Source organism: Eleutherodactylus coqui, chromosome 6 (assembly GCF_035609145.1).
Source record: "Eleutherodactylus coqui strain aEleCoq1 chromosome 6, aEleCoq1.hap1, whole genome shotgun sequence".
Lineage (NCBI taxonomy): Eukaryota > Metazoa > Chordata > Amphibia > Anura > Eleutherodactylidae > Eleutherodactylus > Eleutherodactylus coqui.
This window is the reverse complement of record NC_089842.1, coordinates 126,515,627-126,531,298: the sequence shown is the minus strand read 5'-3', so window position 1 is coordinate 126,531,298 and position 15,672 is coordinate 126,515,627. Positions and strand designations below refer to the sequence as shown.

The following is a 15,672-nucleotide window of genomic DNA, read 5'->3' as shown; positions in this document are numbered from 1 at the left end:
TGGACACCAGTGACTGGGTCAATAATAAAGTAGACCAAGACACTGGGGCACTTGGACCTAAAGGATTGGGGGTACTAATCCACAGGATATCAGGGACTGGAAAACCAAAGGTTTTAAGACTGGCTGAATTGCCAACCCAGTCTAACGAGTGCCAATCCACATGCATGTCAGTTGGCGTTCATTTAATTCTCTTTTACATGGGCCGAGAAGCAATTTATAGGGAGAGACAAGTGCTAGTATGATGGTTCATCCCCATAGGCTGGTTGTGCACCATGCAAGGAAATGTAGAACTGATCAGAGAGTATTTTTATGTTTGCTGAAGCTCAACAATCATTCAACGAACAAGCGTTTTCCCATTCGATGCTGATAATTGGTCCTTTTACACAGCCAGTTTTTTGGACAAACGTGCATTTGGAGGAACATGTGGGCGCCATAATCGGCCTTTATAAAAGGACCTTAAATCATTGGACATCACTGAGCCCTAGAGACTGGGACATTAAACTACTGGACTTCAAAGACTGGGTCAATAATCCTTGGACTAATTCCTTGGACATGAAAAACTGGAGCATTATTCCATAGGACACCAGTCATTGAGTTATGATTGAGAATGCAGAGGTGGATGGACTTGAGGTCATTGCACAGTGCAGTCATGTACAATTCAGTATACTATCAGCCAAATACAAGGTCCCGCCAGATGGTGAGGTGTGACTTATCCCTCCGGAGAATGTTTTTTTCACTGATCTAGCATCCAATTGTGAACGTTTACACCTTCCACAGGATATGGGACTGAGGCCAATGTGAGTTTGTCCCACCCTTCAACCCCATAGCAATACAATACAAATGGGCTGTATCTATGGTACTATTATCACTGTTTAATAAACAGCCTATTATCCCATTGACCTATAGTCAGGAGACACGTATACAAGAGGGCTGTTCTATTTGCACCATCATGAAGAGGAGTATAAGCTGTACTATCACCTCAGAGATCAGTGGCATTCCCTCGAATAGAACTTTTTAGTGAATTATTTACAATGTTTGTTGTACTGTGCTTCCTGGCTGCTAATATTCCGCTCACCTATGCACTTTATTAATAAAATATCTGACATCCGTGTAACCTAACACCAATTTCTGAAAGTTGCATTGGCTATAGGGTTGACAGGGTTGAAACAATTATCTCGATATACCGTGTAACACGGCACCCCTGCAAGGGAAATCCTAGAAGGCTTCAACTAATCACACCCCCTTCCAAATCTAGGTGACATTTGATAGAGCTTGTGTGGATGTTTCGTGTTTTGGGACGAGCTGCGGGTAGACAGTGCATTCAGCATGGTCGGTCCTCAGTTACACTTGCTCTCTCTTTCTCTGTCTGAAGTTGTTCTGGATTTAAGACAAAAAATAAATGATGCAATTTTCCATTGCACACATTCCAGAGCCTCCCACTCTGACCTTACTGCAGCATTACTATGCATCAAGCTGCCCAGGAAATAGCATCCACCCATAGAGCAGCAGTTACCATCACGGTGTGATGCCCAGAACTGTACAAGGGGCTGCCACTGCATTCTAGAGATAGGCAGAAGTCACAGCGCTCAGACCCCAACCAATCTGACATTAGCAATCTATCCTCAATGTCTTAAAGGGGTAATCCTGAGACAGAATATGTCATACATTTCTATTAGGTGGGTCCCATATGGGATCCCTGTTGCAGCTGCAGACTGAATGGATAGGAGGCTGGCTCTTTCTGCAACTTTGATAGACTTGAATGGGAACAGTCACCTCTGCAGTCAGCAGCTGTCTCATCTGGCGGAACAGAATCAGAGCTGCCCCCTAATTTCCTGATAAATAGGGTCCCAAAGTTGAGAATCTCATACGTGTCAGACATTTATTACATATGCCATAAATGTCTTAGATGGAAATAGCCTTTTGAGTAAAAACACCCCTTTAATAATCAATTTGTGCTAGGCTGAAGAATATAGCATAACGCATCCCTGTTATAACGGACAACTACGCTTTTCTGTCTGCCCGAAATGCTGGAATTGAACAGTAACCTGCTAAAACAGAGAGCAATGCTTGCAGCTTTGGTCTCCATACTAGTAGCAGCCTATTGTTCTGGCTGGACATCGTTCACAGCCATCCAAATGGAGCCCTGGGGTGGAGACTAGAGATGAGCGAACCTACTCGGCCACGCCCCTTTTTCGCCCGAGCGCCGCGATTTTCGAGTACTTCCGTACTCGGGCGAAAAGATTCGGAGGGTGCCGTGGGTGAGTGGGGGGTTGCAGCGGGGAGTAGGGGGTTGAGGGAGAGAGAGAGGGCTCCCCCCTGTTCCTCGCTGCTACCCCCCGCTCCGCCACGCCTCCACCCGCCCCCCGGCGCCCCCCGAATCTTTTCACCCGAGTACGGAAGTACTCAAAAATCGCGGTGCTCGATCGAGTAATTACTCAAAACGAGTATATTCGCTCATCTCTAGTGGAGACCCCAAACACAGTTCTGAACTCAATATGAATGTTGTCTTAAGCCAGGCTCACACTGGCGGATTTGGATTGCGGATTCAGCGATCAGCATCTGCACGGGAGATCCGCAGTAAAACATTGAAAGGCATGCATTTTCTTTTTTTCGTTCACACTCATGGATACGAATTGCATATTCTGCGAGCAGAAGAAAAATCGGAGCATGCTCTATTCTGCCACGGAATCCGCACGGACGGCCTCCATTGATGACTATGGAGGCCGTCCAACCTTCAGCTCATGCACAATTAACATTGTGTATAGGGTGCAGGTACTCACGTCATCGGTAAGCGACGGTGCGGGAAATACAAATAAAACAAAAAGAAACCTGTACTATGCATGACCGCCGGCGAACCATCACGGCCATTCGCAATACAGAAATAGCAGGTATGTATGGTCACCGGCTGGGCTCACAGTCGGAATCTGCTGTGGGCCTCCCTGGTGGAATCTGGTCCATCCGTGTGAGCCCAGTCTTACCTGCACTGATTGTTGCTAACATTCAGGACAGACACTGGATGTGTGTTGATTTTGTGTTTACGATGTCTAGACTAGATAAAGTTCTTATAAAACCTCAGCTGTGAGGATTATTGGGTCTGTGCCGGCTTTCAACCTCTGATTTTAAACAATTCCCTGACAATAAGCAGAGATCTTGAATATGGGGTCAATGGTGTGTGTAAGAAAACTGCAGAACTTTTTCTTATGCAGTCACCCAGGGGCATGTGCTGCCCATCAGCGAGCATTTTTATGCTTGTTTAAACAAGCTGATCAGCTGATGAACAAGTATTTGCTTGATCGTTGGTCCCTTGTCAGGTGAACGAGCCTTCAGAGGTACACTCGACCCGAAAATCAGTCCATGTAAAAGAACCATGACTTAGATGTACATGTGAGGCTGCTCCCTATCTGACAGTATTTCCTTTGAACGTTGTGCCAGCTCAAAGGTGACAAACATCGGTGCTGTCGCTGAGCTTTTATTGGGGCAATCTCTTCACTTGCACTTTGTCCAATGTCATCAAAATCAGCGATATACAAAAAGCAATAAAAATTGTGCTAATACAGTGTACGTCCAGCTAGTTATGGAAAAGCTTTTCTTAAAGGGGTTCTGACACGAATCAGATTTTTATGCTTTAGCAGCCATTGTTCCCTGGTCTGCCTAAGGGTGCATTCAGACGAACGTATATCGGCTCGGTTTTCACGCCGAGCCGATATATGTTGTCCTCGTGTGCAGGGGGGGGGAGGATGGAAGAGCCAGGAGCAGGAACTGAGCTCCCGCCCCCTCTCCGCCCCTCTGCACTATTTGCAATGGGGAGAGGCGGAACGGGGCAGGGCTAATGATCGAAACTTAGCCCTGCCCCCATCCCTCCTCCTTTCATTGCAAATAGTGCAGAGAGGCGGAGAGGAGGCAGAGAGGGGGTGGGAGCTCAGTTCCTGCTCCTGGCTCTTCCATCCTACCCCCCCTGCAGATGAGGATGACGTATATCGGCTCGGCGTGAAAACCAAGCCGATATACGCTCGTGGGAATGCAGCCTAATGGACACAGGGAGCCCACGATTAAAGGCATGCTAAAGCATAAAAATCTTATACTTACCTTTTTTCCCGTTGATGTTGTGCAGCGGGAGTCATCTCCCAGCAGGCTTTTCTTCTTCCTCCGCTGCCCCTCTCAGGGAATCCGCACATGCGCAGAATACAGGTGCCCTCTGACAGGAGTCAGGACGGGCCGCCTCTCCACTGCGCATGCACAGCACTCGGGAGTTCAGCCAAGACGGACGGGCTGCCCACAGCAAGCACTGCTTGTGAAGTGGTGCCTGTCCGTTCACCTCGGAAGTGGCTGACGGACGGAGCAGAGCAGGAAGCGGTCATTTTGACCGCTCCAGCTCTGCTTCTAGAAGCCACAGAAGAAGATGCCCGATGGAGGGGACATGCCTGACGATTGGTCCTGGCCAGGCAAGGTAAGTAAAAAATTTTGTTTTCATGTCAGAACCCCTCTAAGGGTACATGCACTTGTAAAATAGTTGCATGCTTCACCATATTATGACTGTCTCCTATGCTGCAGCAGAAAGGCTGGCAATATACAGTACGAGAACCCAGACGGATGTCTTCCAACATCGAAGCTGTACAGCCTTAAATCATAATGTCTTTAGACGTCAGACAGTGGATTGGAAAGGGTTAATGGAGAGGAATAACTTGAAGCTCCTTGGCCCCAATGCAAAACCTATAACAGGGCCCCCAACTATAATACTTTATTAATGGTACTGGGCTTCCTATATGGAGAAGAGAGGCCTTGTGGGCCCCTAAGGGTTCTGGGCCTGGGTGCAACCACATCCCCTATAGTTATGCCAGTGTTTGTGTGCTTGCTGTTGACCAAAAACATCTCTCCATAGCCTCCTATATGGTTGCCAAGTAAAATATTGTGCAGAGTAGTTCCTTAGGGCCCCTTTTACATGGGACAACCTGTGTGGCGTAAATGCCCGACATGTGGCAATGCTGTGAAGACCAGGGTAGTTTCCTCTATACTACTACTCCTTTTTTTGGTAAGGTGGCATGGATGTGGTCACGTACTTCACCTGTGAGGCTCGCATCATTTTCAGGTAGCTGGAACGCTTCTAATATAGAAGGATCTACCTTCATGACAATTACCCCTTAATGGAAACATGATTATTATGATAGTTCCTATATAACATGATCACTGCATGACAGATCCTGTACATAATGTGATCTTTATATGAGACATCTTATATAACAAGAGGGTTCTAAGATTGATCCTACAAATGACAGAACGTGTAAAATGTAACATTATATGACAGGTTTTATATAACCTGATGGCTGTATGATGCATCCTATATGTAATGTGATCATTATATGCTAGATCTCATATAATGTGATGACTGTATGATAGATCCTGTATAGTATGATCCTTGTATGATAGATCCTGTATAGTATGATCCTTGTATGATAGATCCCGTATAATGCAATCATTGTTTAATAGACACTACAATGGGGTGTATGATGGGACTAGCCCATCCCAGTGTTTCACCTACATTCACATTCACCCTTGAAGTAATGTTGGCACAGGGTATTTACAGTGATAGAAGTCGGGAGTTTCGACAGAACATAATCAGATCGCTGGTACAATGATTACATCATTATAATGCTGTGCAGAGGGCGGACGGCAGTGTGCAGTGTAGCATTGGTCACAGTGCAGACCTATAGATGTTCATCCTGAGTCTCCGGCTTCACGAATAGTATAAGCGCATAATACAAGAGGATGGAAGGTGTGAGAGAGTAGTTGATGGCAGTGATGGGACTGTATATGGTATAACATGAGCTTCAGAGGGGACAGAGCCTTACACTGCACTGTTCAGTACAGTGTAACATTAGGCTGCACCCCCGCCCCGCTCTGGTCTGTACATGTATTCTACCTTCCTAGAACTGGTTTCCACAGGTTGTATGGATGGCAGCCAAGTTGTGGGATTCCTGGGCAAACCCTTTCACACGGGCCAGTATTGCCACAGATTTGCGCCCTTTGGCCATTGCAGATCCGCAGGACGAAAAAAACGTTGCGTTTGCAGTGCAAGCCAAAGTCAATGTGTTTTGACAAAAAGTTGTTTTCATAGATCGGAATTTTCCCGCACTGCCGCAGTGCGAAATTGTTGTTGCGTCGCAGTTTTTTAAGACTCAGCATGTCCGTTCTTTGGACGTTTCCACTGCGTTTTTTCTTCCATAGGCCTCCACGTATGCAGACAAATCCGCACTAAAAACGCTGGAAATAGTTTAGAAACCACTGCGGATTTAAACGCACGTCTTTTCCGTGCAGAAAAACCACACATATTGCACGACAATAAACGCACGATCAAATTAAGCTCGTCAGCGGTTTAGCCGTATATGCGGAGATTCCGTGGAATTTCCACACAGAATTTCCGCCGCAAATCCGCGATAAATCCGCCCTGTGTGAACCCAGCCTTAAAGGGGTTGTCCCGCGCCGAAACGGGTTTTTTTTTTTTTCAACCCCCCCCCCCGTTCGGCGCGAGACAACCCCGATGCAGGGAGGTAAAGAAAGCTCACCGGAGCGCTTACCTTAATCCCCGCGCTCCGGTGACTTCTCTACTCACCGCTGAAGATGGCCTCTTCCTCCGTGGACCGCAGCTCTTCTGTGCGGTCCACTGCCGATTCCAGCCTCCTGATTGGCTGGAATCGGCACGTGACGGGGCGGAGCTACACGGAGCTACACGGAGCCCCATAGAAGACTGCAGAAGACCCGGACTGCGCAAGCGCGGCTAATTTGGCCATCGGAGGCCAAAAATTAGTCGGCTCCATGGAGACGAGGACGCCAGCAACGGAGCAGGTAAGTATAAAACTTTTTATAACTTCTGTATGGCTCATAATTAATGCACAATGTACATTACAAAGTGCATTATTATGGCCATACAGAAGTGTATAGACCCACTTGCTGCCTCGGGACATCTCCTTTAAGGGCCAATGAGCGCCTTTTTGAACACTCGTTTCCAATCATTGCCCCATATAAAGGTATCAAGCAATCCAACATCAAACCATAAAATGTTTGCCAGCTCATTTATTGTATTTTTTTCACTTGCATATACTGCATATTTGCACACGCAAAAAAACTCGCAAGCACGCCCCCATTGATTTCAATGGGCAATTCAGTTTAATTAGTTTAATATGCGCTATTTTAGTGTTCAATACGCACGGAAATGGAACAAATCTCTCTGCACAAACAAAATCTGCACGCAAAATACGCTCATGTGAACGAACCCATTGAAATCAATGTGTCTGATTCACTACATATTGCGCACGCAAATTTTGCATACGTAGTAAACAGCGCAAGTGTGTTTGTGTGAATAAGCCCTTACGGTGCAAAAACATTGTTTGTTGGTGGCACATCCCCGAATGCAAACAGTGGAGGGCACTGAACATAACGGAAGAATCATTAGTACCAACCACCGCAGGATAAATGTAGATGGAAGTGAAAACCAATCAGTAACATTCGGCTAGGTCAGTTAGTGCTATGAGGTATAGCCAGGGTTCTGGGGGTCTGAGTGAGTGCAGTGTGGTGTAGTCATTGCTCGGGGGGACTCAGTGCGGTGTAGTCATTGCTCAGGGGGTCTGAGTGAGTGCAGTGTGATGTAGTCATTGCTCGGGGGGGTCTCAGTGCGGTGTAGTCATTGCTCAGGGGGTCTGAGTGCAGTGTGGTGTAGTCATTGCTCGGGGGGACTCAGTGCGGTGTAGTCGTTGCTCAGGGGAATCTCAGTGCAGTGTGGTGTAGTCATTGCTTGGGGGGTCTCAGTGCAGTGTGGTGTAGTCATTGCTCAGGGGGTCTCAGTGCAACATGGTGTAGTCATTGCTCTGGGGGTCTCAGTATGGTGTAGTCATTGCTCTGGGGGTCTCAGTGCAGTGTGGTGTAGTCATTGCTCTGGGGGTCTCAGTGCAGTGTGGTGTAGTCATTGCTCTGAGGGGCTGTGTGATGTAGTCATTGCTCTTGGGGTCTTAGTGTGGTGTAGTCATTGCTCTGGGGGTCTCAGTGCAGTGTGGTGTAGTCATTGCTCTGGGGGTCTCAGTGCAGTGTGGTGTAGTCATTGCACTGGGGGTCTCAGTGCTGTGTAATCATAGCTTTGGGGGTCTCAGTGCAGTGTGGTGTAGTCATTGCTTAGGGGGTCTCAGTGTGGTGTAGTCATTGCTGGGGGGTCTCAGAGCAGTGTGGTGTAGTCATTACTCTCGGGATCTCAGTGCAGTGTGGTGTAGTCATTGCTCAGGGGGTCTCAGTGCAGTGTGGTGTAGTCATTGCTCAGGGGGTCTCAGTGCAGTGTGGTGTAGTCATTGCTCTGGGGGTCTCAGTGCAGTGTGGTGCAGTCATTGCTCGGGGGTCTTAGTGCAGTGTGGTGTAGTCATTGCTCTGGGGTCTGTGTGGTGTAGTCACTGCTCAGGGGGTCTCAGTGCTGTGTAGTCATTGCTCTGGGGGTCTCAGTGCAGTGTGATGTAGTCATTGCTCTGGGGGTCTCAGTGCAGTGTGGTGTAGTCATTGCTCTGGGGGTCTCAGTGCAGTGTGGTGTAGTTATTGCTCAGGGGGTCTCAGTGCAGTGTGGTGTAGTCATTGCTCAGGGGGTCTCAGTGCAGTGTGGTGTAGTCATTGCTCAGGGGGTCTCAGTGCGGTGTAGTCATTGCTCGGGGGTCTTAGTGCAGTGTGGTGTAGTCATTGCTCAGGGGGGTCTCAGTGCGGTGTAGTCATTGCTCGGGGGTCTTAGTGCAGTGTGGTGTAGTCATTGCTTGGGAGGGGGGTCTCAGTGTGGTGTAGTCATTGCTGGGGGGTCTCAGTGCAGTGTGGTGTAGTCGTTGCTCAGGGGGTCTCAGTGCAGTGTTGTGTAGTCGTTGCTCAGGGGGTCTCAGTGCAGTGTGGTGTAGTCATTGCTCAGGGGGTCTCAGTGCAGTGTGGTGTAGTCATTGCTGGGGGGTCTCAGTGCAGTGTGGTGTAGTCATTGCTCAGGGGGTCTCAGTGCAGTGAAGCCAGGGCTCTCCTCAGTGACAGGATGAGTGCACTGAGGTACAGTCCTGGTTGAACTCGCAGCCCGCCCCCTCATTCCTCGGCCGTGACAGGGCCGGGGCGTGGTTTAGGGCGTGTTGTGTGCCGCAGTCCCGGCTAGCAGGCGGTGTGTGGCCGTTGGCGGAGGGATACGCTCTTATAAAGCGCTGCGGCTTAGCCACACACCCCAAGCACTCTGTGGAGCTCAGTGCGCTGTGTGGACGGTCCTCGGCATCTTCTGTCACACGGATACCTAATCCTCGCCGCCATGGTATGTAGCCGCCTCCCGGCGTCCTGCTGTCCACTGCGGGCTGCACGCCTGCTGTACGGTAGCGGAGCTTTGCCTCATCGCGCTGCTTTCTTCCCGGCTTATTCCATCCTGACAGCGCCGGGCCGGCTGTGAGGCGCTTTTCCTGGGGGCGGGGCTCTGGGTTGCGGGCGTAGAGGCTGCTGCGCGCTTCCGCAAAATCCGCTGTGTACGCGCAGCTGCTGCAGAACCTCTTCAGTGTCTAATGTGCTTCTTGTATGTTAGTCTAGTTAGTCTTCTGAGACATATGTCCCCTTTCTAGTCCATAAGGTCACGTGTCACTGCTGCAATAATTCATTATGCATTAGCCTGTAGCCACAATGTAACGATGCATTCATGCTAGATTACATCATGGACTCCTCTGTCCATCCTTGCTGCTGCCGCCGCCATAGGAGGGGTGGAGGGCAGTGAAGAGATGTGCTCCTCTGGGTGATGCTGACTTGTGTTGCTGTACAGGGTGGCAGCTGTGCCAGGCTCCATGCAGTGCCCTGCAGCCGCTGGTGTCATTCACTGCTTTGTGCAGAGGTCTTAAATCGCCTCTAGCATCACAGCAATCAAATGTTAATCTCCGCTTGCTGTCCGGCTTCTGGATGTGGCATCCTCTCTGCCATCCGTGGTGAACGCTCGCAGTGCTTCTGTGATGCCCAAGACTCCATGAGGTCTTGCGAAGATCTTGAGATGCTGCTTGTTCCTCATACATGGCAATCTTCAATGTCCTGTTAGGTGTTGGTGCACTAAGGAGGCCCATCGGGATCTATGGAGTCCTACTCCTAAAGACTCGATGGGTGTAGTGTGCAGAGTAGTTCCCAAGACAAGGTCTCCCATACTTGGGTGATGGCTCCTCTACTCTCTAGCAGGGCTGGCGCTGACTTCTCCCCCCTCCGTTACTATACATGTATAATGTGACTCGGGATGGGTCTTGGGCTCAGCGTTACAGACCGCATCTGCCAGCCTTGCAGTGTCTAGATATGGAAATGACAAGTGATACTTGGCATTACCTAATTAAACATTACTTGTGCCCAGAAATCGCATCATAGGGATGTGGGGGCAGGGCAGCGGAGTTACAGGGAGCCATTTATACCCAACGCGACACCTGTAACCAGTGCTTGGATGCTACTAGTGAAATGCATGGCATCTGTAACCGGATGTATGTGGTCTTCTGGCAGTAAGGTGGTGGCTGTTTTCTTGCCCCTCTCCCACTAGATGACTTAGTTTGCATAGTTGAGAATCTGGTACTTACCCCACAACAGGGGTGATGTTACCATTAGGGCTTATTCACATGATTGCATGTGCGCTGTGAATTGTGCGTGCCACATGCAGTGAATAGAACCTTTTTTTTTTTGTGGGTTTGGCCACATGCAGCTATTTATTTTTATTTCTTTTGGTCATGCAAAACTTTTTTTTTTTTGCATATTACACACCAATTAGTCCATATTAAGCCTAGTTGGCCATTAGAATAAAAAAAGCATGCTTGCTTTTTTTTTTTTTTTTTGTGCAAATATGCAGGGCATGTGTTTGCAAAGAATAGTTAAAATATGCACAGATGCATGCAGAAGTGCAACGCCCACCACTCAAATACACTTGTGCCCGTGTGACGCCAGCCTTACAGCCTAGTTTCCCTACAGTTCCGCTCCTGCGGTGTAGAGTCCTCCTTGCTCCCTTATGTAGCCGTTATATCTGCACTGTGGGGGACACTTACTGGCGGTGCAGTACATCTAACCCCGTGCCCGCACAGTACTTGGCAACAATGGTGGTTCCTTCACGTTTACCATAGCTGCCTGTGTATCGGTGGTGCCAGGCTTCCAGTTGCACCGTTATGTAACACTTCTTGTTAATATCCATCATCCTGTAACAGATCTCTTTACAATGCTGGTGTCTGATTTATTGCTTTTTTAAATTTTTGCCCTCTTTAGGCCGATCAGCTGACTGAAGAGCAGATTGCTGGTGAGTAATTGCTTTTTCCAGGGTGAGGGGTAATTCAGTTTGCAGGCTGTTCACTTGCTTGTTATCCAGCTATGACCAAGTCTGTCTAAAAAGCCCCCCTATCTGTCATCCATCACAACCTCCTGCCTATTCTGTTGGCTACTCTACAGCACCTAAATCGGTGTCTGCTGCATGAGGGCTGTGACCGTTCTTGGGGCTGCCGGCACAATGTCAGTTCTTGATCAGAACACTCCGCAGCTTGCCTTGCTGGAGGGATGTGACAGGGACGCAGATCATCGCCTCCCTCTACTGCATCAGCATATTCCATAGTGCTGAACACACAATCCATCAGACCCTGACCCCAAGAGCTCACAATTTTCAAATGCCTTTGCTCTCGCTGGGAATAGTTACTAGGAAACGAACCTATTGGTATATATTTGGAGTGGTTGAAGAAATGGGAGAACCTAAATCACAAGTATGCTTTATTGTATTTGTTACAGCGCTACATAATAACTCTTAACTTTCCACTCCTTTCTATGTAATCTGTAGCAAAACATTAATATACAAAACATTAACTCATTATATCTCTAAGGATTAATCTGTTGCTTTCAGGACTTTCCACAAGTCTTCACTTCTCAATGTTGGCTTATGGGTTCGTTCACATGTAGCAGACATGGTGCTCACATGCTATAGCGGACAATCCACACCAAAATCTGCATAATTTCCACTTCAAAACTGACCCCTTGGGTGGATCTGCAGCGGACTGTACACCTTCTACTGCAAGGGTGACATCGGCTGCACATCTGCAGCATTGGTGTAGATTTTGGTGCGTGTGAATGCCCCTTAACTGGCTGAATTTTGGAGCGTCTACTTGCCAAATAAAGGAATGTAGGACGCTCCTCCGGCCGTCCTTGAGGAGTTGTGGCACGTGGAGACTTGTAATATCTGCACAAATATTCATGGTTTATCCTGTATATTACAGGTCCTGATAACATGGATGTTTTGTACTTGTCTGCATGCACCGGTTGATGCTGGGCTTGTGTCTAGGGACTTCATGGGAGTTTGCTCAGGCTAATAAATAGGGCTAGGGGCTGGATTTTATGTAATTTTATTTTTTTTTAATTCAGTTTGTGATAACTTTTTTAAAACCTTTTTTCCCTCTTGCAGAATTCAAGGAAGCTTTCTCCTTATTTGATAAGGATGGGGATGGCACCATTACCACTAAGGAACTGGGTACAGTCATGCGGTCACTTGGTCAGAACCCCACAGAAGCAGAGCTACAGGACATGATCAATGAAGTAGATGCTGATGGTAAGTGGTTTTGTCTCGCCCACCATAGGCAACCCTTAAAGGGCTGCTTTCTGAGGAATGATAGTCAGATCGTCGCTTTGGTTTCTCATGTAATTGAATTAAATGCAGAACACGCTGGGGTCCGTGGGAGGGAGAAGATGCCAGGTGCTTTGTAGAGCTGTAAAGTGGCACACCCAAGCTTGTTTAAAGTGGTATACCCCTTTTGTATGTACATAGTTTTTGCATACTGAACACTTATTTCAACAGTCTGTTTCCTGCTCTGAGTGAATATCCTGATTTGTTAGACTAAACAGGAATATGCTGATAAATGTGCTCTTCCTCATAGTTGGAAGCTTTGAGCTTGCTCTGGTGCACGTTACTGGTAGTGTTACACTTTGCTTCTAGTATTCTAAGGCCCTCTGCTTATAATCATGGTATGCCAACACTGTTCAAGTGCCGGTGTGCAGGCGGGGTCCTGCAGTGCCGACAGCCACAAGTGCAGTGTGGTTTGCAGTGATTACTCCCAGCGGACTCAATACATAGGCTTGTTTAAGAGATCTGTTGTAGGCAGAGGCAGGAAGTAATCTATACTAGTGGGTGCTGCAGATATGGGCACTGACCTCAGCATTTTTGGTGACAACCCTAAATATTGCAAACGTGTGCTTGGTTATAGCAGCTTCAACCCTATATAGAAAAAATGGTAGTAAAGTGATTGACCTCTTAAGTGCTTTCCAAGCTCATTGCCCAACTTCATGTTTATCCAGGCAATGGCACAATCGACTTTCCAGAATTTCTGACAATGATGGCAAGAAAAATGAAAGACACAGATAGTGAAGAAGAGATCCGTGAAGCATTCAGAGTGTTTGATAAGGTAACACATCCCAGAATAATAGTGTTTACTTTGTAAAGAAAATATAATCGACATATAAAGTAAAATTTGTTTCTTACAGGATGGGAATGGTTACATCAGTGCAGCAGAGCTCCGTCACGTAATGACTAACCTAGGGGAAAAACTAACAGATGAAGAGGTAGACGAAATGATCAGAGAAGCTGATATAGATGGCGATGGGCAGGTCAACTATGAAGGTAAACGTGTTCTCAATGAACTTGTAATCAGTCACACCTACAACTCTATATACTTGTTATATAGTCTCTTCTAGTCATGTAGTAAATGGTGACTGGGCTTCATCGGTGAAGAGGTTCTGCGGCTCTATACTGGGTGGTGGACCAGTATTGTAGTACAATTATCAAATTAAGGCCGATTAACTTTATTTTGATAGCCATGCCTTGGAAGAAGCTGAACATGAGCAACCAATGGCTGACCTTTGTAGGTATTTACAACATTAACTGTGTTCCTGATATTTTGTGGGAACCCTTATTTATGATGTGCCGGGACCTGCGGAGTGTCAGTCCCAGGTAGGACAGAGTGACTCTACTCTCCTGTAGGGTCAGCATCACACTTTAATGTTACTGTCTGAGACATGGCTAGAACACTCACTACATGAGGTGGACCAAGATGTCTTTGTTCTCTTCCCACCTAACATTATCCATGGTTTTTCTTTCTAGAATTCGTACAGATGATGACTGCAAAATGAAGAATTCTCCCCAAATTCCCCTCTAGAAGAATCAAACTGAATCTTTTACTTACCTCTTGCAAAAATGTTCATTTACTCATTCTGTTTCTGTATAGCAAAACTGAATGTCAAGAAATACCTTCTGTCCACAAAACAATCTGCATGTAATGGTTGGTGGTCCTGTCCCCAAAACGATGAGTTTAAACATCAGTTTTACAGTATCTAAATACTCGTACTACCTTTAACAACAAGGAAACACTTAGAGGACTCCTTAAGCTCCATTTGCTAATGATTACTCCACTGTTTGGGCTGGCCAGTTTTACATGCATGCAGCTTGACAATTGAGCACAGTCAGACCTTTGTATTTAAAAACCAAGAGAAAAAAAAAATGGAAAAAAAAAAATTGTAAATGCGATTCTGCCATCTCTGGATTCTGTTTCAATCTGTAGTATAAATTGTCATAGCTGGTTTACTCTAAAATTGGTTTATACCTCAGGATGGTATGCAGCAGTATGGGTGAAGGCTACAGATGTTGGAAGCCCCCAGTATTTGGTTCTCCTATACCACGATGACGACACTACCCGAGGATGGCATGTCTGTTCTAATCTCAGTTTAACATTTGTTTGTGCTGCACTTTGAGTGAAACAGGTGTCGGGCCGTTCTGTTTATTTTTAAGAAACACTGTTCACCGTTGGGGAGCAGCTTTTGGACTCTCGTCATTTTTAAAGAAAGGCGTCTGCACCAGACTTGGAGACGGTGGCTTCCTATAATCTGTATAGGACTACAGCACAACTATCAACAAGGCTGTTTACAAAAAAAAAGAAAACACTTCAAAAATGTCCATTCCAAGTTGTAAATGCTAGTTTTGTTTTTTTTTTCCAATAAAAGACCATCAGCGTAACTTTTTTTTATTTTTTTTCTGTTGACACTTTAATTTATTCATCCATCCATTTATGTATAGAGTGCTTCTCATTGCTTAGCGATCCTCCTAGTTGCATCCTTAATGTCCCCCCGTGTAGATCTGATAGTTGTACATTGGTTTGTGAAGCTTTGTACAAACTCTTCTAATGGGAGACTGGTCTAATCCCCCTAGAAGTGAATGTGTGTATATAACTGCCGGTTGCTGAGAATCGCTTTGTTTGCATCAACCTCTAGTCTTAAAGTGGCACATGGAGAAGCCTTTTATTTGCATGCACAAAACTGTACTAAAATAAAGGCACATTTTGGCTGTTGATCTGATTTTAAATATATATATTTTTTTCTCCCCCCTCTGTAAACTGAGAGCACCTAGGTATGAGCAGCTGCAAGTACCTAGTCTGTTTCTAAGCTAGACTACTTAAACATTGGTAGAGGCAGCCATAAAACAATCTAGAGGGGATGATGGGTGACAGTTCCTGGGTGGTGTGTGGGGTTTTTTTGTCTGTCAACTGGATTTTGGGGGGTTGCAGAAGGGGTGGTGACCTTGAAGGCTGAGTTGTACCTACGACTGCAGAGTATATAAACCTTGAGCATTCCGGTTTTGTCTTCGGTTCTCACCGAAGTGGTTGG

General features: G+C 46.7%; 1 protein-coding gene across 1 annotated transcript; it reads left to right on the top strand.

Moving 5' to 3' along the window:
* The first annotated feature begins 9,149 nt into the window (after window positions 1-9,149).
* On the top strand, window positions 9,150-15,356 carry CALM1 (calmodulin 1). Its single transcript, XM_066607567.1, has 6 exons — window positions 9,150-9,301; window positions 11,251-11,281; window positions 12,428-12,571; window positions 13,315-13,421; window positions 13,501-13,636; window positions 14,117-15,356. Exons 1-6 carry the CDS (start codon window positions 9,299-9,301, stop codon window positions 14,143-14,145), a joined length of 450 nt encoding a protein of 149 aa, XP_066463664.1. The 5' UTR covers window positions 9,150-9,298; the 3' UTR covers window positions 14,146-15,356.
* The last annotated feature ends 316 nt before the right edge of the window (window positions 15,357-15,672 follow it).